This window comes from Littorina saxatilis, linkage group LG12, assembly GCF_037325665.1.
Source record: "Littorina saxatilis isolate snail1 linkage group LG12, US_GU_Lsax_2.0, whole genome shotgun sequence".
In the NCBI taxonomy this organism is placed as follows: Eukaryota; Metazoa; Mollusca; class Gastropoda; order Littorinimorpha; family Littorinidae; genus Littorina; species Littorina saxatilis.
Window position 1 is genome coordinate 68,737,728 of NC_090256.1, and position 26,907 is coordinate 68,764,634.

The 26,907-nt window shown below is 41.4% G+C and overlaps 1 protein-coding gene across 1 annotated transcript in view; it reads left to right on the forward strand.

The window, feature by feature from the left end:
* The first annotated feature begins 10,365 nt into the window (after positions 1 to 10,365).
* LOC138981491 (calcitonin gene-related peptide type 1 receptor-like) overlaps positions 10,366 to 26,907 on the forward strand; it is a 129,469-nt gene continuing 112,927 nt past the window's right edge. Inside the window, exon 1 of the mRNA XM_070354431.1 lies at positions 10,366 to 10,534. Coding sequence (XP_070210532.1) covers positions 10,366 to 10,534 — 169 coding nt within the window. The remainder of the gene's footprint in view (positions 10,535 to 26,907) is intronic.

Genomic DNA, 26,907 nt, shown 5'->3' on the forward strand with positions numbered 1-26,907 from the left:
TCAATATTTAAAAAAACAACTCGTGTAAATCTGGTACGACACAGCAAGCCATGTAGTATTCTCTATGTATAAGACCAGTCTTGCTTTTTCGGGTACGTCAGTTTGGAATTCACTTCCATCATCCTTTTAAGCACTTAAAGTCATTAAAAAGTTTTAAAAAATGTGTTAAAAACCACTTAATGTCTGAGTAGTTTAACGCCTTTGACTTACCACACTTAGTATTAAGTCAAAGATATGCTGTGCATTGCATATTCTGAACATATTTTTGTTGTACTATTGCTACATGTTCGATTGCTACCAGCTTGTATTTATAATTACCTGCATAGTATGCATTTGATTTTAAGAATAACCCCATATGTATGCTCTTCATGCCTCATCTTCATCATCATCATCATCATCATCATCATCATCATTATCATCATCATCGTCATCTTTATTATCACGTTTTCCGACCTCCTTTTGTTGGTTAACTTTTTAACTTTTTAATTTTTAATTTTTTAATTATATAATTGTGTGTCTATGCGTCCCAAGGACAGATTGTAAGAAAAGGCGTAGCCTTAAATCTTAATCCTTGTTAAATAAAGTTCAATTCAATTCAATTCAATTCAATTCAATTCAATTCAATTCTCTCTCTCTCTCTCTCTCTCTCTCTCTCTCTCTCTCTCTCTCTCTCTCTCTCTCTCTCTCTCTCTCTCTCTCTCTCTCTCTCTCTCTCTCTCTCTCTCTCTCTCTGTATTGCTCTCATCTGTGTACGGGCGTGTGTGTTCATGCGTGTGTGTGTGTGTGTGTGTGTGTGTGTGTGTGTGTGTGTGTGTGTGTGTGTGTGTGTGAGAACTATTCTCTTGTTGATTACTTGTGTACATCGATCGATGGTTAATGACGTCAACGATAGTTAATAAATATAGAAAAGTTGTTCATTGAGTGGATGGGTCCGGTCTAGACATTTGGATTGATAGGAAATACCGAGACATGTTATTGTCTCACTGTTGTGTTTTGTGGAGAAGGAAAGAGACTATAAGACATTTGGTGGCTTGTTGAAAGACCAGCCTCGTTTCGGTTTCATCTTTATCGACCAAGGCCGAAGCCGCCAAACATCTGGGGGCGTTATTATGTAGTTGTTACAGCATGTTGTTGTCGTCTGAGCTTCTTCTTTGCCCTACTCCTGAAGTTGGTTTGACATGGTCTGTTATTTTCACAAATAACTTCTGCTTTTGCTGCTGTTGCGAGCTTGTCTGTTCAAACTTACTCAAAAACAACAAAAGCAAACAAAAAGTAAGTGTTTTTGTGTGTTTGTTTGTGTGTTTGTTTGTTTGTTTGTTTGTTAGATTTTTTTAGACTGCAATCACATCAAGCTAACTTTGTTTCCTATTTCTCGACATTTGTTTCTGTATGTTTAGAATAATCTATATCTATATACGGCTTGTGTCTGTCTGTCTGTCTGTCTGTGTGTTCGCCATGCACGGCCAAAGTTCTCGATGGATCTGCTTCAAATTTGGTGGGCATATTCAGGTAGACCCCGGACACAATCTGGTCGATGAGAATTTTCAACACGTGCTCTCAGCGCGCAGCGGTGAACCGATTTTGGTTTTTCTGTTCATCTTCCCAGATCCATTCCTAGTAACTCTTCCTTATCTTCTCCAGTGTTTTGCGTTTATCTCCCTTCCTTCGTGTGGCGTCAATCCATATTCCCGTTACTATTTTTAGAAGGTCAATGTCCACAACGCTCAATCCATATTCCCGTTACTATTTTTAGAAGTTTTCCTTCGTGTGGCGTCAATCGCGTACGGTGCGCCACTCACCCGGCGAAGCCGGCGTACGGTGCGCCACTCACCCGGCGAAGCCGGATATTCGGCTCTACTTCTTCCCGGCGAAGCCGGCTACCCGGCGAAGCGGGTATTCATCTAGTACTATATGTGTGTACGTGCAAAACGGGCTGACACCCAAAAGAGGCTCGAGTTCATAATGACAGGAAGCAACGAGAAACAAACAAGAAAACAAAAGCGAAGAACCTGAGATGTTAAAATGATGTGTGACACTTGGGGGAAAATGCAGAAAAAATCGTGTTTACGGTTTGAGTGTAATTGATTCGGTTGCATGACAAGATTAACATTTTTTGTGGGAAGAGGGGTGGGGGAGGGGGGGGGGAAGGGATTACGTAGACTGTTGACCGTTGTGCAGATTTAAACTTGAGATCGTTAACCCTATTATCGCCTGCCTTATTGTTTTCAGCGTCGTCGTCGTCATCATCTTCGCGTTAACTGTTTCGCTTTCAGTTAGGTTGTCAAGATTATTGTCATCATCCTCTATCATTTAAACTTTTAAATGATAGCTGGTCAAACACCTAGTTCCACTGCCTTATAAATCTAGTCAAGTGTAAAAAGGCGCAGACAATGTTTTATTTTATACTTTAAACAAAGAGGAAAAGTTGCAGATTTTTTCCACAAACTCTTAAACTTTTACTGAAAATATTTGCTCCAAACTAGATTGTTTTTGAAATATTTGTTTCCCAAATCAAGTTCCTGGAAGCGACTTCCGCGTGATTTACTTTCCACACACTTGGCTGGAGTGAAATGCCCCTCAGATGATTTGATTATACACACATGTCTGCCTCCAGTTTTGGGACTGGGAGATGACTGGCTATTCCTGACTTAGACACCTCTAGTTTAGGGACTGGGAGATGACTGGCTATTCCTGACTTTGGACACCTCTACTTTAGGGACTGGGAGATGACTGGCTATTCCTGACTTTGGACACCTCTAGTTTAGGGACTGGGAGATGACTGGCTATCCTGACTTTAGACACCTCTAGTTTAGGGACTGGGAGATGACTGGCTATTCCTGACTTTAGACACCACTCACTGTGTCTTCAACTTCTGAAAATTGACTAAAATTGTGTGTGTGTGTGTGTGTCTTTTTATATTTAGTCAAGTTTTGACTAAATATTTTATTAATTGTTGGGTTTGTTTGGTTTTTGTGGTTTTGTCTTTCCTTCTTTCTTTCTTTCTTTCTTTTCTTTTCATTTCTTTGTTTTAACATAGAGGGGGAATCGAGATGAGGGTCGTGGTATAGGTATGTATGTATGTGTGTGTGTGTGTGCGTGTGTGTGTGTGTGTGTGTGTGTGTGTGTGTGTGTGTATGTGTGTGTGTTGTGTGTGTGTGTGTGTGTGTGTGTGTGTGTGTGTGTGTGTGTGTGTGTACGGCGATTCAGAGAAAACTACCGGACCAATCTTCATGAAACTTTACATGAGAGTTCCTCAGTATGATATCCCCACACATCGTTTTCATTTTTTTATGAATGTCTTTGATGACGTCATATCCGGCTTTTTGTGAAAGTTGAGGCGGCACTGTCACGCTCTCATTTTTTAACCAAATTTGTTGAAATTTTAGTCAAGTAATCTTCGACAAAGCCCTGACTTTGGTATTGCATTTCAGATTGGAGGCTTAAAAATTAATTACTGAGTTTGCTCATTAAAGTTGTCATTAAAATCGATTTTCCGCAAACACATTTAAGATTGATTGCATCGTATTCTTCATCAAATTCTGAATCTGAAAATATATACATATGTTATGTTAACTTTTAAAATGTGATCACAATTAACGAAAATAGGTTAATTAGTACTACGATTATAATGAAAGAAATCGTTCCAAAAAAGTCATCTTATTCTTCATCATTTCCTGATATAATATATTGTATTCAAAACAAGCTCAGAAAGTTATAAAGACTACAGAAAAGCGCGCTTTCCTGCTTACCGCAATACGTTATTGCGCTAATCTGGCGTGTCAGTTTCATTTCGTGTTGCACGGGAAAAGTGAGCGACTTCCTTGTGCCGCGGGGATTGACGAAGCTGTTTTGTCTCGGTGAAAAAAATGCAGTGCGTTCAGTTTTATTCTGTGAGTTCGGCAGATTGACTAAATGCTGTAAGTTCGCCTTACGCGACTTGTTCTGTGAGTTCGACAGATTGACTAAATGTTGTAAGTTCGCCTTACGCGACTTGTTCTGTGAGTTCGACAGATTGACTAAATGTTGTAAGTTCGCCTTACGCGACTTGTTCTGTGAGTTCGACAGATTGACTAAATGTTGTAAGTTCGCCTTACGCGACTTGTTCTGTGAGTTCGACAGATTGACTAAATGTTGTAAGTTCGCCTTACGCGACTTGTTTCTTCTGTTTATCTTTCATTCTTTCTTTCTTTGCTTGGTTGTTTCTTTCTTTGCTTGTTTGTTTCTTTCTTTGCTTGGTTGTTTCTTTCTTTGCTTGTTTGTTTCTTTCTTTGCTTGGTTGTTTCTTTCTTTGCTTGTTTGTTTCTTTCTTTCTTTCTTTCTTTGCTTGGTTGTTTCTTTCTTTGCTTGTTTGTTTCTTTCTTTGCTTGGTTGTTTCTTTCTTTGCTTGTTTGTTTCTTTCTTTGCTTGGTTGTTTCTTTCTTTGCTTGTTTGTTTCTTTCTTTGCTTGGTTGTTTCTTTCTTTCATGTTTTTCTTTAACTCTGTCTTTACTTCTTTCCTTTTGTTTTGTTTTATTTCTTTGTTTGTTTGAGTGTTTGTTTGATTCTTTCTGTCATTCTTTCTTTCTTTTATTCTTTCTTTCTTTTATTCTTTCCTTCTTTCATTTTTTCTTTCTATATTTCTTTCATTCTTTCTTTCTTTCATTTTTTTCTTTCTATATTTCTTTTGTTCTTTCTTTCTTTTATTTTTTCATCCATACATTCTTCTCTTCTTTTTAAAACTTGTATTATTTTATTATTATTTTTCCTTCTTTGTTTAAATCATTTTCTATATCAGACATGCCTAGATATTTTGAATCAACATGTGAATTGTAAAGCAGAAGTAGGAAATAATTCGGCGTCAAAAATGTAAGCGAAAACTGCAGTTTTAGTCAGAAATGTCTTGTGATGTCATACGAACTGCTCCACTAGGATCTGGGACAATGACGGAGGTGTTCGGACAGGATGGGGGGGGGGGGGGGGGGGGTCGGGGGCGGGAGAGCGGAAAGAGGGGGGGGGGGGCGTCTGGGTTTTTCTGTGTACTTACCAGCTCAGACAGACTTTGTAGATTACATCGATGGTTACTTCTCTAAATGTTTTGGTAAAGTTAAAATTGAATGCTTAATCACTACCAGACGTCAGCAAATACTGTGAAGACTTCTTGTGTTCATTATTTTCCTTGTACAAGAAACAGTGAAAGGGGAATCCTGTGTTCATTTCCCACTATTTTCCTTGTACAAGAAACAATGAAAGGGGAATCTTGTGTTCATTTCCCACTATTTTCCTTGTACAAGAAACAGTGAAAGGGGAATCTTGTGTTCATTTCCCACTATTTTCCTTGTACAAGAAACAGTGAAAGGGGAATCTTGTGTTCATTTCCCACTATTTTCCTTGTACAAGAAACAATGAAAGGGGAATCTTGTGTTCATTTCCCACTATTTTCCTTGTACAAGAAACAGTGAAAGGGGAATCCTGTGTTCATTTCCCACTATTTTCCTTGTACAAGAAACAGTGAAAGGGGAATCCTGTGTTCATTTCCCACTATTTTCCTTGTACAAGAAACAGTGAAAGGGGAATCTTGTGTTCATTTCCCACTATTTTCCTTGTACAAGAAACAATGAAAAGGGTATCTTGTGTTCATTTCCCACTATTTTCCTCTTACAAGAAACAGTGAAAGGGGAATCTTGTGTTCATTTCCCACTATTTTCCTTGTACAAGAAACAATGAAAGGGGAATCCTGTGTTCATTTCCCACTATTTTCCTCTTACAAGAAACAGTGAAAGGGGAATCTTGTGTTCATTTCCCACTATTTTCCTTGTACAAGAAACAGTTAAAGGGGAATCTTGTGTTCATTTCCCACTATTTTCCTTGCACATGTAACAATGAAAAGGGAATCTTGTGTTCTTCTTTATCTTCGTTTTCTTCTTCGTTCATGGGGTGAAACTCCCACGTTCACCCAGGTTTTTGCACGAGGTGATTTTTACGAGTATGACCGTTTTTACCCTGCCATTCAAGAAGAATACGCCGATTTCGGGGAAAGCATGCTGGGTATTTTTGTGTTTTTAAAACCCACCGAACTCTGACATGGGTTACAGCACTTGGTCTTGCGCTTGCGTGTACACACGAAGGGGGTTAAGGCACTAGCAGGTCTGCACATACGTTGACCTGGGAGATCGGAAAAATCTCCACTCTTAACCCACCAGGCGGCCGCGGCCGGGATTTGAACTCACGACCTTCCGATTAGGATGTCGATGTCTTATCCACTACGCCACTGCGCCAGTCATCTTCTGTTCATTTACCTCTATTTTCCTTGCACAAGATACAATAGAAGAGGATTAAATTCACAACCATCAAGCCTGAACTGAGTGACTGACTCTTGAAGCTTAGACTGAGAGAGAAGAAAGTGGAAATTTGCCCTGTCTCGTTTGGCTATATCTCGACTTGATGAAAGTGAGACTGAGAGAGAACAAAGTGGATGTTGGCCCTGTCTCGTTTGGCTATATCTCGACTTGATGAAGGTTGGACTGAGAGAGAACAAAGTGGATGTTGGCCATGTCTCGTTTGGCTATAATCTCGACTTGATGAAAGTGAGACTGAGAGAGAACAAAGTGGATGTTGGCCATGTCTCGTTTGGCTATTTCTCGACTTGATGAAGGTTGGACTGAGAAAGAACAAAGTGGATGTTGGCCATGTCTCGTTTGGCTATTTCTCGACTTGATGAAGGTTGGACTGAGAGAGAACAAAGTGGATGTTGGCCATGTCTCGTTTGGCTATATCTCGACTTGATGAAGGTGAGACTGAGAGAGAACAAAGTGGATGTTGGCCCTGTCTTTGGCTATTTCTCGACTTGATGAAGGTTGGACTGAGAGAGAAGAAAGTGGATGTTGGCCATGTCTCGTTTGGCTATATCTCGACTTGATGAAAGTGAGACTGAGAGAGAACAAAGTGGATGTTGGCCATGTCTCGTTTGGCTATTTCTCGACTTGATGAAGGTTGGACTGAGAGAGAAGAAAGTGGATGTTGGCCATGTCTCGTTTGGCTATATCTCGACTTGATGAAGGTTGGACTGAGAGAGAAGAAAGTGGAAATTTGCCCTGTCTCGTTTGGCTATTTCTCGACTTGATGAAGGTGAGACTGAGAGAGAAGAAAGTGGATGTTGGCCCTGTCTTGGCTATATCTCGACTTGATGAAGGTGAGACTGAGAGAGAAGAAAGTGGATGTTGGCCATGTCTTGGCTATATCTCGACTTGATGAAGGTTGGACTGAGAGAGAAGAAAGTAGATGTTGGCCATGTCTTGGCTATATCTCGACTTGATGAAGGTTGGACTGAGAGAGAAGAAAGTGGATGTTGGCCACATCTCGTTTGGCTATATCTCGACTTGATGAAGGTTGGACTGAGAGAGAACAAAGTGGATGTTGGCCATGTCTCGTTTGTCTATATCTCGACTTGATGAAGGTTGGACTGAGAGAGAACAAAGTGGATGTTGGCCATGTCTCGTTTGGCTATATCTCGACTTGATGAAGGTTGGACTGAGAGAGAAGAAAATGGATGTTGGCCCTGTCTCGTTTGGCTATATCTCGACTTGATGAAGGTTGGACTGAGAGAGAAGAAAGTGGATGTTGGCCATGTCTCGTTTGGCTATATCTCGACTTGATGAAGGTTGGACTGAGAGAGAACAAAGTGGATGTTGGCCCTGTCTTGGCTATATCTCGACTTGATGAAGGTGAGACTGAGAGAGAAGAAAGTGGATGTTGGCCCTGTCTCGTTTGGCTATATCTCGACTTGATGAAGGTGAGACTGAGAGAGAAGAAAATGGATGTTTTTTAATTTTTTTAATTTTTTTTATTTTTAATTTTTTTAATTTTTATTCAATAAATAAAACACAAGATAACAAACATGGTAACTGTATTTTCTGTTTGCACACATATTCTCTCATTTACATGCGGTTCAGAAAAACTTTTACATTATACAAAAAGGACTAAAAATAGTCATACGTGAAAGAAATATACGTGTCAACATGTGTAGCATCAAAATGATCATATGTCATCATATATTGATCTTTTTAAAAACAATATTCGCATCATAATGTATGGCTGTCTTTACCTTATATCAAAGAAAATAAACAATAATTTGTTTTTAATTAATAAAACTTCAGACTAACGAAATCTCAAAACAACATGATTTCCAAAAATAATTTCCAGTGTTAATCGTGAATCGGTTTTTTTTTTAAATGCTTACGCACATCTTTGCGATTAAAATAATGTGATTAATCTTCTTCATATTTTTGCTGTTACTTTTTATACCAAAAAGCACATCTGTAACATTCAACCTAATTCTTTCGCCAATGTTTACAAAAATGTACATTTCAATATATTTCCAAAACCTGAGCACTGTTGGGCATTCAAAGAAAAAATGCTCCAATACATCAAGTTCATCCTTACAATATGTACAGTTTTTATCAGCCTTCACTTTCATTTTACACAATAAAATATTAGTTGGATAAATGTTTTGCAAAATTTTCCAATGCAGTACACGTAATCGAACTTCACTAGTGACAGTGGCTGCTAAGTTCCAATTCTTTTCGTCAATTTCACATCCTTATTTTCTTCTCCAAAATCCTTCTGAACAGGGTGGGCTGTATTGTTTTCCTACCAGAATCTTTCGAATTTCTTTTACTGATTTAACTTTTTTTCCACAAAAGGTCGGAATGTCACAGACTGAACAATTTACATCGTTTATATCGACATTTCTTAAAAGGAGATGTTCAGCTGTTCGAACAACAATGTACTCAAGCAATCTATTTGCAGTGTAGCCAGTTCTTTCACACACTTCTTCATAGGAAGCAAAACGTCCATTCTCACACACATCGCTCACATACATTATACCACTTTTAATCCAATCCGCAAAAAAGAGTGGGTTTCCTTGACAAATTATATCTTTGTTGTTCCACAACAAACCCGAAACAGAATTACCATTATTATCGACTTGATTGTTATCAAGCCATGCTTTCAACACAGCGGACCAAAATTCCGATTTGATACTGTCCAATCCTTTAAATGGTTTGCTGTTGATGTTCGCAAAAAAACACTCAAAGCGACTCCCAAACGGAAAAAACAGTGCTTTTGGGAGCCATGACCATTTCTGGTCTTCATTAGACAGAGTTAGGTTCACAACCCAGCTTAACAAAAAGGAACACTGCATCTGACGCAAATCAATCATATTTAATCCACCTTGCTTTACTTCGTTACATAAAACAGTTCTTTTCACCTTTTCAAATGCTTTTCTGTTGCAGTCTTTTTTGCGCCACACGAAGCGAAACATTAACCTATTAATTTCAGTTAGAACGTCGTCTGGTACAATCAGCGCCTGCATTATATAGACACAATGTGGCAGAATAAACGTTTTGAATACACAGACTTTACCAATAATGCTCAAATTCCTTTTCTCCCACACGCAGATGAGCCTTTTTGCAACATTCACTCTCTCTTCCCAATTCTCTTTAACTTTTGACGCACGCATATAATTACAGAAATATACACCTAGGCCCTGTCTCGTCTGGCTATATCTCGACATGATGGCGGGGGTGGATAACGCGTGAAGCGAAGTGGACAAATTAGGGTTGTATTCCCGACCCAGGGATTACATTACCCTCAATGTCGCCTGTCCTATTCATGCATCTCGCTGTGCCATTCGTTTAAAGACAATATAGTAGCCACCGACATTTTCGTGATTTCAATATGTTACAGATCGTAGTGTTTGGACAATTTGTGTTTCTGCAGTTTAGCAAATCAGTTAAACAGATAAGACACCGATGGACGCAAAACTTTGAATTCGTTCATATTTTATCTGTGATATTCTCAGAGCGTGTTGAAACAAGTGTGAACAAAAATTGAGACATCTGCCGGACATACTTCAGGATACAGACTTTTGAACACGTTAAAGTTGCATCAACACTTGGTAAGGATAGGACTACAGTACGGAGACACAGCTGAACTAAACGCCCATGGAACATTTAACGTTGCATCAAGGAGCTGAACTAAACGGCCATGGAACATTTAACGTTGCATCAAGGAGCTGAACTAAACGGCCATGGAACATTTAACGTTGCATCAAGGAGCTGAACTAAACGGCCATGGAACATTTAACGTTGCATCAAGGAGCTGAACTAAACGGCCATGGAACATTTAACGCATCAAGGAGCTGAACTAAACGGCCATGGAACATTTAACGTTGCATCAAGGAGCTGAACTAAACGGCCATGGAACATTTAACGTTGCATCACGGAGCTGAACTAAACGGCCATGGAACATTTAACGTTGCATCAAGGAGCTGAACTAAACGGCCATGGAACACTTAACGTTGCATCAGGGCGTGATTACTACTGCCCAATGTCGCGGCCACCAGGGCGTGACTACTACTGCCCAATGTCGCGGCCACCAGGGCGTGACTACTACTGCCCAATGTCGCGGCCATCAGGGCGTGACTACTACTGCCCAATGTCGCGGCCACGGGGCAAGATGTGGAGCCATGGCAGTTGCTTTATTTGTCTGGGAGTCGGTGTGTAAAAGTTGAAAAATAATGGTATTCTTAAAAGGATACAGCCCTTGCAAGTGTTTTGTTTAGGGGGCGAAACAACTTTACATGAATTTAATATCCAGTATCAGTAAATCCATGTAATATTGTTTTGAGTTCAAAATTGTAGTTTCTGTTCACCGTTAACAGTTCGCGAACATTGACACATTACTTTGTCAGAGGGGGGAGGGGCCAACTATTATGGTTGCAGGAATGCTATTTCGTGCTTTGTTAAGAGTGGGGGAGAGGGGGGGGGGGGGTAGGAGAAGGGTTTGAACGACAGAAAGGACGATTAACCAAGTCTTCTCGAGGAGAACGTTTGTTGCAAGGTCTGGCTCTTTATGGCCTACCAAGGTGTTACTTTTTATCGATTTTCTTTCATTTAGTTATTTTTTCTTGTTATTTGTTTCTGGTTCTTGTACCTCTTTTGTGTTTCTTTCTTGTTGATGAGAGATTCTTTGTCAGAGCGTCCTCGGTGTAACCGTTCATGTGAGGGAATCCCTGTATGTGACATTTCAATTGCGGATGCAAGCGACGAGACAAAAAAAAACATCAAAGGGAGGGGGACTGGTAGAAAAAGAGTGCAGTTCACTTTTTCCCTTTAGTTCCATGATTGGCCAAATGAAAATCACACAGAACAGTTCTGGGAGTGGAAGTGAGAGGGCAAGGGAGAGAGGGGAGGGAGTAGAGGCGGAAAAAGAACATGTTGCTTGCTGTACATTGGTTTAAACGCAATAACAGTTACTTACTTCATATAACTGTAACTAACTTCATATTACTGTATCTTACTGCATAACTTACTGCATATAACTGTAACTTACTGCATATAACTGTAACTAACTTCATATAACTGTAACTAACTGCACATAACTGTAACTTACTTCAGATAATTGTAACTTACTGCATATAACTGCAACTTACTGCATATAACTGTAACTAACTTCATATAACTGTAACTGACTGCATACAACTAACTTACTGCATATAACTGTAACTTACTGCACATAACTGTAACTTACTGCACATAACTGTTGAACACACACACAAATGTGTTGATTCCATAAAACGTTGTCAAACAGTTTTGTTCCAGTTTAACAGGAAGGTGGAGGCACATCATCAAACTAGGATGACTTGAAATACCTCGTCTTGTCTTTGAATCGCTTTCAACAGCCATCTGTTTTTGTTGACGATTGCAACAAAAAAAATTTTTTTTTTTTTTTTTAAGCGAGCCGCCACCCCCACACCTAATGTGCTTGCAATACAACAAGAAGGTCATTCCCTAATTGCATTAATTTGATACTGTCGTCCATGTTTTTCGTTTAGCCAGGGCGCTGCAGCATTCGTGCTCAGTGATGATGTCATGAGGGGGGGGGGGGGGTGCAAAGCGGGAACTTTTTCTTCTTCTCTTGTGTTCGTGGGCTGACATTCCCACTACACTCGTTTTGTTCAAGAGCATTTGGCCTTTTGCTTCCGTGTACACATGAAAGGGTAGGGGGGGGGGGGGGGGGCACGAGCAGATCTGCGCATAATCGGACCTGGCTGATGGCGAAACTCTCCACTCTGAACCCACCTGGCTGCGACTGGAACCGTGCCTTGCACTTTCAAGCTTGTGGTCCTTATCACTAGGTTATGGAGCCATTCTAACATAGAATAACAACTACTGCTCCCCTTGTTCTCTTTCTCTCGCTTTGTCTGAATTTCTACTTCTCTCAGCCTGTCTCTCTGTGTCTGTCTGTCTGTCTGTCTCTCTCTCTCTCTCTCTCTCTCTCTCTCTCTCTCTCTCTCTCTCTCTCTCTCTCTCTCTCTCTCTCTTTATATATCTCTCTCCCTTTCTCTCTCTTACTCTCTCTCGATCTCTTTTCTCAATATAATTTATTAGAGTAGTCCCAATATATCAGAGTAGTCCCTCTTTGGGCGAGGGCTGGTTGAAAAGAAGCTTGTTTGTATTGCTTATGCAACAACCCTCGTAAAATAAAATTTGATTTGATTAGATCTCTCTCTCTCTCTCTCTCTCTCTCTCTCTCTCTCTCTCTCTCTCTCTCTCTCTCTCTCTCTCTCTCTCTCTCACAGTGCTCTTTATATCTCTCTCTCCCTCTCCCTCTCTTACTTTCTCTCGATCTATTTTTTCCCTCTTTCTCTCTCTCTCTCTCTCTCTCTCTCTCTCTCTCTCTCTCTCTCTCTCTCTCTCTCTCTCTCTCTCTCTCTCTCTCTCTCTCTCTCTTACCAGAAGCAGCAGAAGACCTCCTTTGCACGCTACTGTCAAAAAACAGAGTGACATCCTGGGTCCGTATGCATGAACTGGAAGTCAGAAACACTGGAAGTAGAGGCCTCTTTTGAAAGTGGGAACTTCCGAATTTAACTTTCTAACTGTTCCCTATGCATGAACGCCGTAGTGCTGACTTCGAGAGTATTCGGTCAAGGTCGCGAAAATTGGGGGAATCCCAACTAGTACATGTGTTTGTTAACGGTAAGCTTGGCGACCAGAAGAAACAAGTCTCATCGCGAGTTCAAAAGGGCGAACGTTGAGCGCGCTGTAGTACTAACAGCGTTATTGCTGTTGTTTTTTGAATGGTTAAACGAAAGGGTCGGTTCAAACCTGTGATGATTGTCTTGGAATCGAATGACTGCCTAGCTATGACAATGACTTTGTTGACCTGAATGTTAGGGAGAAAAATAAATGATTATGTTGAACTTTTTTTCTTTTTTTAAATTTTTTTATCTCAGTTGCATGCAGGCAGCTTCAACCCTTTCTTTTTTGCCTCTCTTTTTTGTTTTTTGTTTTTTGTTATCGGGGAGCATCCGTTTTTATTGATCTTTTTTCTGTTCTTTTTTCCTGCTTTTTATATTAATGTACAGTTGAAAGTCAAGATTGGATTTTTTGTGAAAGCATAGGACAGTTTCTTTACGCAATTAAAAAAAAATGAACACAGAGACAAAAACCGGTTGTTGCAGCCTGAATGCAATTCAGGGCTCGTATTCTTGAAAAGGCTGCAACATGTTATGTTATATGATGTTACATGAAGTCTTATATCGCGCGCGTATCTCCAGACTCGGACTCAAGGCGCAGGGATCTATTTATGCCGTGTGAGATGGAATTTTTTACACAATACATCACGCATTCACATCGACCAGCAGATCGCAGCCATTTCGGCGCATATCCTACTTTTCACGGCCTATTATTCCAAGTCACACGGGTATTTTGGTGGACATTTTTTATCTATGCCTATACAATTTTGCCAGGAAAGACCCTTTTGTCAATCGTGGGATCTTTAACGTGCACACCCCAATGTAGTGTACACGAAGGGACCTCGGTTTTTCGTCTCATCCGAAAGACTAGCACTTGAACCCACCACCTAGGTTAGGAAAGGGGGGAGAAAATTGCTAACGCCCTGACCCAGGGTCGAACTCGCAACCTCTCGCTTCCGAGCGCAAGTGCGTTACCACTCGGTCACCCAGTCCTTCAACATTGTTATGGGGGCCAGGAAGGCCCCCATTTATACGGATAGTTTCGAGTTTTGATAGTTTTGACCATGGGCAGCGCCATTTTGTTGTGAAATACGTCATCAGTTTGTGTACACAGGAAGTTGTGACATCCGTCACCCTATGGGAGGGGTGAAGGCAACATTGTTCATCAGTAGAAAGTTGTGAAATCCGTCACCCTATGGGAGGGGTGAAGGCAAAATTGGTCATCACTGAGTTTGTGTAACACAGGAAGTTGTGAAATACGTCACCCTATGGGAGGGGTGACGGCAAGATTGTTCAACAAAAACATCATAGGTCGAACTGTGCAGGGTCACCCGCAACAAACTCAAACCATTCAGACTTTGCTGTATTTGAGTGACTTATATACCGACATTTTTATTTCTTATTTTTAGCACAGGTGTAGGAAAAATCATGAACCAAAATGTTATTTATTTTCTAATTTAACATTTGTTTTACAAATGTGACCATGGTCTTTTAAACAAACAGTGACATTAAACATTGTTATGTTAAAAAAAAAGAAAAAAGAAAAAAAGCTTTTGTGCACAAATCAGAAAATACATTGTACATTTTACCTACATGCCAAACAAGAGATCCAAGCAAGTTGCACTGATCTAAAAATATATTTGTTGTCAAGAACAGGCGCTTGCATTTGGATGTGGCCAATGATAGTAGGTTTGGTTGTTTTTTTATTCTCTTTTTTTTATTATTCTCTTTATTTATCTCTGGTTGTGAGCAATCAGAACAGGGGCGGACGAGGGGGGGAGGGGGGGGGGTTCTGGGGTTTCCGGAAACCCCCCCAGCCAAAAAATAAAGATATTTTTTGTGTTTTTTGGGGTTGTTGTTGTTTGGGGTATTAATCGGTGACAAAATCTGCTGCCTGAAACTGGTAATGATCATCCTCAGAATGCACCAGATTGCACCATTTTGCATCCTTTTTTTCAAAATTTTCCGGGGGGGGGCATGCCCCCGGACCCCTCTAGCTAGCTAGGCGCTTCGAGTTTACCTCCGAAAATGTAACAAAATGTTTTTGATTTGCCTTTTTAAAATGTTTATTTTTTGTTTTATAATTTCTTCTTCTGTCGTTTTTATTTTATGTTTTATTAATATTATTACTTTGTGTGATCTCTGCAAAAAGAAATTAACTTAATTTCTTGCCCCCCCCTCGCGCATGTTAGATTTCAATGTGTCTTTTTTGTTGTGTTCTGCGTCTCTTTTGAGAAAATCAATGCCTGTGCTTGTTCCGTTGTAAAATAAATATAATAAAAAAAATGACAAAATACTACACGACAACATTCAACACGACAAAATACAACACGACACATTACTACGAAACAAGGGCATCCAATCCCATTGCTCTCTGTGGCCATTTGGCGTCGTGCACCTGATAACCGAGACGAGTACCATGTTGCCAACAGCGCCACGAACAAAATGAATCGGTGCATCTGCGTTTGGACAAGAGCTTCTGTCAGAAAGAGAGAGAGGATAGGTTGGGGAGGGGGGGGGGGTTGAGGCGTAGAGAGCGAAAGAAAGAGAAGGGAGGGGGGGGGGGGAGAGAGTAGATGATGTTGTTGATATAATTATGTGTCAACAAGGGGAGGGTCATAACCTGAGAAAGGAAACCATGAAATCAAGAAACTAAAACCCAGGTGCACATCTGCGGCTCCTATGGGCAGTGTGCATACACAATATTTTGTTCTTGCTTCTTTCCTTCTTTGGGGTATGGCGACCACAGACAGACAGACAGACAAACACACTTACATCCATTCTTATGTATGTTAGATTGATGCTAATTCTGTGTTTGAACTACATTGATACTGCACTGCATGATGAAACGTTTTTAGTAAACTCAAAACTAGATGGTAAAATAGCGTCCAATGTTGTAACATAATTAGTGTCAGACTCATTGTGGCCATTGTGAGCGGTAGAGAATGGAGCGGTTGTTGAGCAGCAAACAAAAAAACCCGGACTGAAAAAAACCCACGTCTACTGAAAGGTCATTTTACTGTCATAGGCGGAAGGATCCTAATCGTGATAAAAGTGATATCATATTTCCCATTCTTAAGCAATTCCTAACACGCAACGTCACAAAACATGTGAATGTAAAAAGAGATCAGAAAAGGTGAACACACGAGGGAATGACCTTGACCTATAAGAGTTGGTTGAGACATGAGAGCTCAACAAACTGTGGGTGTGAAAGGTGTGACCTACATTCCAGACGTTAGGTACCACTCGCTGCTTTCACAACTTGTTTTGCTTTCTTGGGGCTTGGGAGCTGGGGAGGGGCAAAAGTGAAGCGCGTGCCTCTACCAAACTTCGCATGACGATCGATAGAAGGCAATGTTTTGCCCCTCTTACACTGAAGAGCGTCAAGTACGGATGGATTTGGTTTCAGGTGACAAGGTTGTCGCCCCTTGCACCTTCAAGAAGATTAAACCAACATTTTTGGCCTGACGTTAATTGGTTTCCACGGGGGAAAAAAGAAAGAAAAGGGATGAAAGTAGTGCAATTGGTACACAGCAAAACGAAGGAACAAAAAATTCTTCACATGTAGGCCGATTTATGAATCGCGCCGTGTGTCCGCCTTGTGACACCTACCGCAAAATAATACAGTATTATCTGGATATGTGTGTGTTGGTGTGTGTGTGTGTGTGTGTGTGTGTGTGTGTGTGTGTGTGTGAATGTGTGTGTGTGTGTGTGCGTGTGTGCGTGTGTGTGTGTGTGTGTATGAGTGTGTGTGTGTGCGTGTGTGCGCGCGTGCGCGTGTGTGTGTGTGTGTGTGTGTGCGTGCGTGCGTGCGTGCGTGCGTGCGTGCGTGCGTATGTGTGTGTGCGGGTGTAACTTTTACCCCGGCATGTTAGATGGAGACCGATATTTCTACCCCAGGAAAGTTTGAATAGTATCCCATGATTCCAAACAACATGTGTAATGCAGACCGTAATTCTACCTGAGGGAAGTTGGAAGGGTGGGATTGCAAACAACATGTGTAATGTAGACCGTAATTCTACCTGAGGGAAGTTGGAAGAGTGGGATTGCAAACAACATGTGTAATGTAGACCGTAATTCTACCTGAGGGAAGTTGGAAGGGTGGGATTGCAAACAACATGTGTAATGCAGACCGTAATTCTACCTGAGGGAAGTTGGAAGGGTGGGATTGCAAACAACCTGGGTAATGTAGACCGTAATTCTACCTGAGGGAAGTTGGAAGGGTGGGATTGCAAACAACATGAATCCGTGGCCTCGAAACTCGTATAACGTAGGCTGACACTCAGATGTCTATCTCCCATTGGAAGGCGTATGTTTAAAATAGAAAGACTCGGCCATTGGAAGGCGTGTGTTTGAAATAGAAAGACTCGGCCATTGGAAGGCGCAGGTGTATGTTTAAAATAGAAAGACTCGGCCATTGGAAGGTGTATGTTTAAAATAGAAAGACTCGGCCATTGGAAGGTGTATGTTTAAAATAGAAAGACTCGGCCATTGGAAGGTGTATGTTTAAAATAGAAAGACTTGGCCATTGGAAGGCGCAGGTGTATGTTTGAAATAGAAAGACTCGGCCATTGGAAGGCGTGTGTTTGAAATAGAAAGACTGGGCCATGGGAAGGCGTGTGTTTGAAATAGAAAGACTCGGCCATTGGAAGGCGCAGGTGTATGTTTGAAATAGAAAGACTCGGCCATTGGAAGGCGCAGGTGTATGTTTGAAATAGAAAGACTCGGCCATTGGAAGGCGCAGGTGTATGTTTGAAATAGAAAGACTCGGCCATTGCAAGGCGTGGGTGTATGTTTGAAATAGAAAGACTCGGCCATTGGAAGGCGCAGGTGTATGTTTGAAATAGAAAGACTCGGCCATTGGAAGGCGTGTGTTTGAAATAGAAAGACTCGGCCATTGGAAGGCGCAGGTGTATGTTTGAAATAGAAAGACTCGGCCATTGGAAGGCGCAGGTGTATGTTTGAAATATAAAGACTCGGCCATTGCAAGGCGTGGGTGTATGTTTGAAATAGAAAGACTCGGCCATTGGAAGGCGCAGGTGTATGTTTGAAATAGAAAGACTCGGCCATTGGAAGGCGCAGGTGTATGTTTGAAATAGAAAGACTCGGTCATTGCAAGGCGTGGGTGTATGTTTGAAATAGAAAGACTCGGCCATGGGAAGGCGCAGGTGTATGTTTGAAATAGAAAGACTCGGCCATTGGAAGGCGCAGGTGTATGTTTGAAATAGAAAGACTCGGCCATTGGAAGGCGTGTGTTTAAAATAGAAAGACTCGGCCATTGGAAGGCGCAGGTGTATGTTTGAAATAGAAAGACTCAGCCATTGGAAGGCGTGTGTTAAAAATAGAAAGACTCGGCCATTGGAAGGCGCAGGTGTATGTTTGAAATAGAAAGACTGGGCCATTGGAAGGTGTATGTTTAAAATAGACAGACTCGGCCATTGGAAGGTGTATGTTTGAAATAGAAAGACTCGGCCATGGGAAGGCGCAGGTGTATGTTTGAAATAGAAAGACTCGGCCATTGGAAGGCGCAGGTGTATGTTTGAAATAGAAAGACTCGGCCATGGGAAGGCGCAGGTGTATGTTTGAAATAGAAAGACTCGGCCATTGGAAGGCGTAGGTTTATGTTTACAATAGAAAGACTCGGCCATTGCAAGGCGTGGGTGTATGTTTGAAATAGAAAGACTCGGCCATTGGAAGGCGCAGGTGTATGTTTGAAATAGAAAGACTCGGCCATTGGAAGGCGCAGGTGTATGTTTGAAATAGAAAGACTCGGCCATTGCAAGGCGGGGGTGTATGTTTGAAATAGAAAGACTGGGCCATTGGAAGGTGTATGTTTGAAATAGAAAGACTCGGCCATTGGAAGGCGCAGGTGTATGTTTGAAATAGAAAGACTCGGCCATTGGAAGGCGTGTGTTTGAAATAGAAAGACTCGGCCATTGGAAGGCGTGTGTTTGAAATAGAAAGACTGGGCCATTGGAAGGCGTATGTTTAAAATAGAAAGACTCGGCCATTGGAAGGCGCAGGTGTATGTTTGAAATAGAAAGACTCGGCCATTGGAAGGCGTGTGTTTGAAATAGAAAGACTCGGCCATGGGAAGGCGCAGGTGTATGTTTAAAATAGAAAGACTCGGCCATTGGAAGGCGCAGGTGTATGTTTGAAATAGAAAGACTCGGCCATTGGAAGGCGTGTGTTTTATATAGAAAGACTCGGCCATTGGAAGGCGCAGGTGTATGTTTGAAATAGAAAGACTCGGCCATTGAAGGCGTGTGTTTGAAATAGAAAGACTGGGCCATTGGAAGGTGTATGTTTGAAATAGAAAGACTCGGCCATGGGAAGGCGTGTGTTTGAAATAGAAAGACTGGGCCATTGGAAGGCGTGTGTTTGAAATAGAAAGACTGGGCCATTGGAAGGCGTGTGTTTGAAATAGAAAGACTCGGCCATTGGAAGGTGTATGTTTGAAATAGAAAGACTCGGCCATGGGAAGGCGGGGGTGTATGTTTGAAATAGAAAGACTCGGCCATTGGAAGGCGCAGGTGTATGTTTGAAATAGAAAGACTCGGCCATGGGAAGGCGCAGGTGTATGTTTAAAATAGAAAGACTCGGCCGTGAACAGTTATGACAAGCTTAAGGTGAAGGTAAACTAAACTGCTACGTACAACAGTCACAGATTTCAATTGCTTCATGCGTCATTTTTTCTTGACCAGTACTCTTGATTTTGGTACCGTTGCGTTCCTATAACCTGTCCTTAACTGGGCGAAGTATACTTCGCGAAGCTGGCAGCACGAAGCTTTAGCACTGAGTGTCAGCAAAAAGACTACGTGAAGTATACTTCGCGAAGCTGGCAGCACGAAGCTTTAGCACTGAGTGTCAGCAAAAAGACTACGTGAAGTATACTTCGCAAAGCTGGCAGCACGAAGCTTTAGCACTGAGTGTCGGCAAAAAGACTACGTGAAGTATACTTCGCAAAGCTTGCAGCACGAAGCTTTAGCACTGAGTGTCGGCAAAAAGACTACGTGAAGTGTATAACTGGATCAAACACGTGATAGTCGCTCATGAATGAGGTAATTATTTATTTCCGAATAAGGTACATACTTTGACTAATTGGTACCAGCTGGCAGTGACGGGTATGATCGCAACACTGAGGTGGTCAATATCGATCCGTATGAACACGTGTACGTATGTTTCGTTTTGATTTTATAGAGCTCCTCACCGCCAAATGTCAGTCTCAGTGGGATTTTCACAAATTAAAAAACTAATGTTTGATATTCATATTTAACACACTTTTAAGCAGAACTGTTCAACTTTTGAACCCACTTTCTGTAACTAGTTTTGAACAAATGTGTGATATAAGGCAAAGTCGCCAATCCCGGAACAGTCGGCAAACTTGGAACACCTCAATATACGATCAACGGGGAACTGTTTTGCAGAAATGTCTAGTGACATTCCTTGATATTATTCCAGCAAGAAAAATGACTACCGCGGCAAAACAAAACAAATGGTACGTTTTTTTTAACTTTTCTTCCTTCTTCTTCTTATTTCTACTGTCTACAATTCGTATTATTACTCTTTATCTATATACGTTCACATAAAATGTTGATTGCTGTGATAAACCTTTATAGATTTGCAATAATTTGAACGGAGAAAAAGATTTGAAACGTCACGTGTATCCAACAGAAAAACGCGAAATCCATGAAGGTGCCATGCGGCAATGATGGAACACATAAGAGAGGAAAACATGGAACAGTGTTCCAGCTTTTCCGCATTCTGTTCCATCTTACCCTCATCAAACAATTTACAGAACACTGCTGTTTTATTCACGTATTCAATTCTCTTTTCGGTTTTGTTGTGTTTTTCCTTTCTAAAAATGTTATTGAATGATTGATTGATTTGTTTGACAGTATTATGAGACCCGAACGGCGGTGGTTACCAGACGAAATGGGCTGCGCTTTGTCGGCAGTGAAAAACGGAGATATGGGTTTGCGTTTCGCATCAAGAGCATATGGTGTTACTGTCACAACTCTTAATAGTCATTTAGAAGGAAAAAAATAAATTTGCAAAAGAAGAAGTAAAGTTCACAGGAAGACCTACATTAACACCAGAGATAGAACAAGAACTATTCAATAGCATTCTTGAAGCTGAAATAAATTTACCAACGTCACCCCCATCGTTGTTTTGTACACTGGACATGGAGATTCTGGTCATTATGATTGCTTGGTTTCAGCAGCAAATGTAAGCCTACCTGCTGCTGATGTCCTGCAACGCACACCCACAAACTCGTCGAAGAGAACATCACGAAAAAAACAATCTGAAATCATCACATCTTCTCCTTACAAGCAAAAGCTGGAGATTTCACTTGCAAAAAGGCGTGGAGGCCAACAAAAAAGAGGAAAGAATGAAGTTACAAAATCTTCTGCTCAAAGAAACAAGAGGGGAATATAATATATCTTCTGATCAGGGGAAAAAAAGGAGAACATTCTCGACGATGCGTTCTATCCTGGAGGAAGAATAAGAATAAGAATAAGAATACTTTATTATCTCATAGAGAAATTCAGGGGTGGTACATAACAATAATACAAACAAGACATTGATTTTACATAAAACATATAGCACTATATAACATGGACATCTTTAAAGCACTGCGCTTACATATTCTCGCACACCTACGCGTATAACGAACTATGGCTAAACATCATTGCAAAATATCATAACATACAATATATCGCAGGAAATATACGGTTGTACATAAAACCAATACATACATGTACATTACTACTGATTGCACTGGCAGAAGAGGGGCTGAGTCGGGTATGTGGATGTGTTTACATGTTGCTAAGGGTGATGGATTTGGGGATGAAGCTGTTTTGCAGCCTGAGTGTCCTAGCTTTGTGCGTGCGAAGTCTACGGCCAGAGGGAAGGAGTTCATAGAGGTGGGCTAGGACATGGGACCTATCTGAAGCTATCCGCCTACTCTTTCTCACCACACGCTTTTCATACAGTGACTCCACACTTGCTTGCTGCCTGCCAATCACCTTGCTACTGACATTCACCATTCGCACTAAGATATTCCTGTTCTTCACACTCAGACCTCCATACCAGGACACAAAACCAAAAGTGATGACAGACTCGATGAAAGAGCGGTAGAAAGTTTGAAGGATAGAAGGCAGTAGATGCGTGACTGACATTTTTTGTGTATGAGGGTGGTGTTTGCATTGAAGGACAGCTTATCATCGATAACTGTGCCAAGATACTTATATTCAGTCACACGCTCAACAGTCACACCATCAATCATCAGGTCAGGGACAGGGGCAGGGTTTCTTCTAAAGTCTATCAGAAGTTCTTTGGTCTTTGTCACATTTAGGTCTAAAAAGTTGTCTTTACACCAGGCGTTGAAACGTTCTACTTCTGCAAAGTAAGTTGCGTCACTATTGGAGAGATCTTCTAGCGCTGTATCATCTGAATATTTGATAAGAAGGGTGGAGTCAGTGCCACTGCAGTCGTTAGTGTAGAGTGTGAACAACACAGGGGAGATAACTGTACCCTGTGGAGAGCCTATGGAGGTGGACCTAAGGGAAGAGAGAGCTGTCTGAAAGCGGACTGACTGGGTTCTGTTAACGAGAAAGTTGATAATCCACAGGATAAGCCTTGGAGTCACGCTGTAGAGGAGAAGTTTCCGGGCCATGAGGCAGGGTTGGATAGTGTTGAAGGCAGAAGAGAAGTCTATGAAAAGAATGCGTACAAAAGAGCCAGGTTTTTCTAAGTGTGTGTATGCGTTGTGTAAGAGTGTGAGTGTGGCGTCATCTGTGCATCTGTTCTGCTTGTATGCAAACTGGAAGGGATCCTGATGGGGCTTGACCTGATGGAGCAGTCTAAAGAGGACAATGCGTTCAAAGCACTTCATAACAATAGAGGTGAGAGCTACAGGGCGATAGTCATTCAGGGTTTTGGGCTTGTTGTTCTTGGGGACAGGGCAGATCGTAGAGTTTTTCCAGAGTCTAGGCACAGTGCAATCTTTCAGAGACCAACTAAACAAACGGCTAAAAACAACGGACAACTGACAGGCACATGATCTCAAAACACGTCCACCGATGTTATCAGGACCAACTGCTTTCTTTACATTCAACTTGCTAAAAACCTTCTCAACAGTCTTGCCTTGAATTTCAAAGTCCTCCTCATCACCTGCCATATCTACCTTGGTACTGCTTCATGTGTGGCACCAACTCCCCTGAGAACATGATACAGTGCCAGAAGTGCACTTAGTGGGCACACGAGGACTGCGTTGACAGCAACGAACAAAAGGACTTCGAAATCTGTAATTAACAATTTTTGTGTGTCTGCAAAATTAGTTCTTAAATCTGTTCTTAGTTATTTGCTTTGAGACTTTATGCGTAATGATTTTTACATTTAGTCAATTGGGCAGGTAGCCCTTTTATATCTATTTGTCAACAGAAGAGGGGTACAAATGAAGCTGCGAAATTTCGTGGTACTGCTTCATGTGTGGCACCAACTCCCCTGAGGATATGTTATAGTGCCAGAAGTGCACACAGTAATCACACGAGGACATTGTCTGCGAAATCGGTTCTTTGCCTATTTTTTCCTGTTGTTGTTTTTTAAGGTTTTGTTTCTCAGTCCTTTTTAGACCAAGCCCTTATTTATCTTTTTGTTTTACATTTAAGGCTTAAATTGTTATCCGATTTGTTATTTCCTTGGTAAAAATCTACATATGATGTGAAAAAAGACATTTAAATAAAATGGCTTAATCAAAATATTTGCAAGCCCCTGGAGCAATTTTTTGATTAGTGCTTTTGTGAACAAGAAACAATTAACAAGTGGCTCTATCCCATCTCCCCCCCTTTCCCCGTCGCGATATAACCTTCGTGGTTGAAAACGACGTTAAACACCAAATAAAGACAGAAAGAAAGAAAGAATCAAAATATTATGACATATTTATTTATCTTGTGTGTGTGGCAATGTGTGCTTGTTTGTGTGTGAATGAGAGTGTGTGGGTGTATATGTGTGTGAGAGACACATACAGAGTTAGAAAGAGAGTCAGGGTGTGTTTGTATGTGTTCCGAGTTTGACAACACAGTGTTCCACTTTACACACCCATGCGTCCAACCTGGAACAAATGCAGACATTTTTATTATGATCAGTTTGATGAGTTGCGTGACTTTTATTTTATTTTATGTGGTTCGTTTATTTACTGATAGAGTCTAGTATGCGACAATATAAAGAACGCTTTGCAATATCCATTTTGTTGTCTGGTACGGCTGTTTCTCCTTAACTGTTCCAGGTTTATCGACTTTCCCCTACTATATATTTCTACTAGCAAAAGTAGCACATATGGTAAACACTATCTACTGTTTGCTATTCGTTTTGCTAGAAGAACTATATTTGTATATCCCACAGTGTTCAAACCTGGTTACAGAAAGTGGGGTCAAAACTGGACCACTTTATTCATTTCAGACCACTTCAAATCAGAGTGGATTTAGCACATGTCAGTAGTTGGGACAAATATAAAGCACTTATCATCATGAACAACAATCCTGAGAAGTTCACCTTTCATCCGGGTCTTGTCAACGTACACACCGCTTCGCATCACGCAGGTACCCAGACTCCCTTGCGGGACTTCATTAACATACCATCACTTCAACTGTTTAGTTAACCAATCACAGCCACACAACTCCCGGAACTTTTTAATTTCATTCCGCTCATGAATATGCAACGGCACATTGTTTGGGTTGTGTTTTGAATCTGGGGACTGTGTGACGATAGTGTTTACTTGTTTCCTCAGCCAGGAAGGCGGACCTTTGTGGCCCTGAGTGAGTCAATTGATAGTGAAAAGTGTTCTGGCTCGCTTTACAGCACACACGGGGAATTTCAAACTTGAGGACGCCACGGAGAGAGAGAGAGAGAGAGAGAGAGAGAGAGATAGAAAGAGAGAGATAGAGAAAGAGGATCACAAGGTCACTTCCGGCTGAGAGGAGTACATTGCACGATGTAAACATCAAGGCCGGCTGAGAGGAGTACATTGCACGATGTAAACATCAAGGCCGGCTGAGAGGAGTACATTGCACGATGTAAACATCAAGGTAGAAAGCCTTCCTTGTACAGCAGTGGTAGCCATAGCAGTGGTAGCCATAGCAGCGGGCGAATCCCCTGTGAAAAGGGAGACAACAAACTTGACTCTCTCACTGTCCGCTGGGAGTCTACATCTCATCCGCTGGTAGCGCGGGGTGAGCGGTGGGCAGGGGGTTTGTACAAATATAGCGCCCTGGACCCGGGGTACCGCGGGGAGAGGGGTGGGGTTGGGCTTTGTACAAATATAGCGCCTTATACCCGGGGGAGATGGCTTCAATGACTGCAATCTTGTTGTTGATTGTTTGTGTTGTTGTTGGGTTGGGTTATTGTTTGTGTGTGTGTGTGGGGGGGGGAGGGGTCGTTGGGGGAGGCGTTATCTCTGTCTGTCTGTCTGTCTGTCTGTCTGTCTGTCTGTCTGTCTGTCTGTATCTATCTCTATCTGTCTGCCTGCCTGTCTGTCTGTCTGTCCGTCTGTCTGTCCGTCCGTCTGTCTGCCTATAATAATAATAATAATAATAATAATAATAATAATTGTCAGTAAGTACTGGTGTCACATGACTGATGTGAACCAGTTGATTGGCTAATGGCGATGCGCTAAAACTGTTAGGGTTAGGGTTAGTTAGGGTAACCTTAACTTTTCCACAGAGCGTATTCTTCCGCCCTTTGCCTAAGCGAGACTGTGCTCTCATCCTCAGAATTAATTGATGACATGTAGCTTATATTCTCCACAATACCAAATGACCATAAATTCCCTGCTTCTCAATTAAAGCAGAAGTGGGGTTTTTTTCTGACAGATTGCATGTGCCTGTGCCACAGTGCCACTGATCTAAAAATAGAAGCCGCTGTGTTTCATCACAGGCGGAAGGTATCGTTCACTGGACCACTACTTACATAGAAAGACTACAAGGTATGTCACTCAGCTTCGAGTCGTGCTCCACTAACTTCAGAACAAATTATGCAAAAAATAATTGCCAATGTCAAGAATCTTTGTAACTTTACAAATGCCGTGATAAATGAATGTTCTAACTATCTGTACCTTTTATATTTAGCTGCCTGTCCGCTGCATGTTTTTAAACCGTATTTTGTGCGACCAAACGTGTCTCTGTCAACGGCATACCACTTAGATCCCATGCGAATGATGATCGTCGTATGTCCGAGGAGATAGTAGTCCGATGCGATCATTGGTTAATAACCGGATATTCGATGATTATTTTCATTGGTCGACTGAAATCGTCTGCATCGCTTCCGTTCACGGTTATTATTATTCCATTGTTATGCAACGAAGAGTGGCAACGAAATGGCAGAGGCTGAACGTTATCCAAGCAGCTCTTGGGGGGCACAATTTTTGTGTTAGGCCAAGCCGGCACAGGAAAATCTACGTTAACTAAAAGGAACAATGCTAAGAAGGTGCTTCTGAAACACCCTGTGTCATCAACTGAATATTCATAAATTTAATACTTACCAAAAATATAACGTTTTCTTCATTTCGTTTATTTTTATTCCGCAAACGGCTCTTCGCCAAAAACCTAAAGTGAAACTCCCGTGGGTAGCTTCCCTTTGCTGCAATATTTACATATGTTTTAGACCAATGAGCACTGGTATGCATATTCGGTGCGGGATGCATGATTTCTTACCAACTATGGGGTAGCGGTTCGCAAACGAACATTCGTCCAAATGATGGTTAAAAACAACCTGCAGGGGACGGCAGCTGAAAATTAAAGGTACATACAGTTAAAACAATCATTCAACTGTATTTATTTGACCTCACACAGACTGTAGGAAGAGGCAAACCGTCTTGAACAAAACAATTGTCC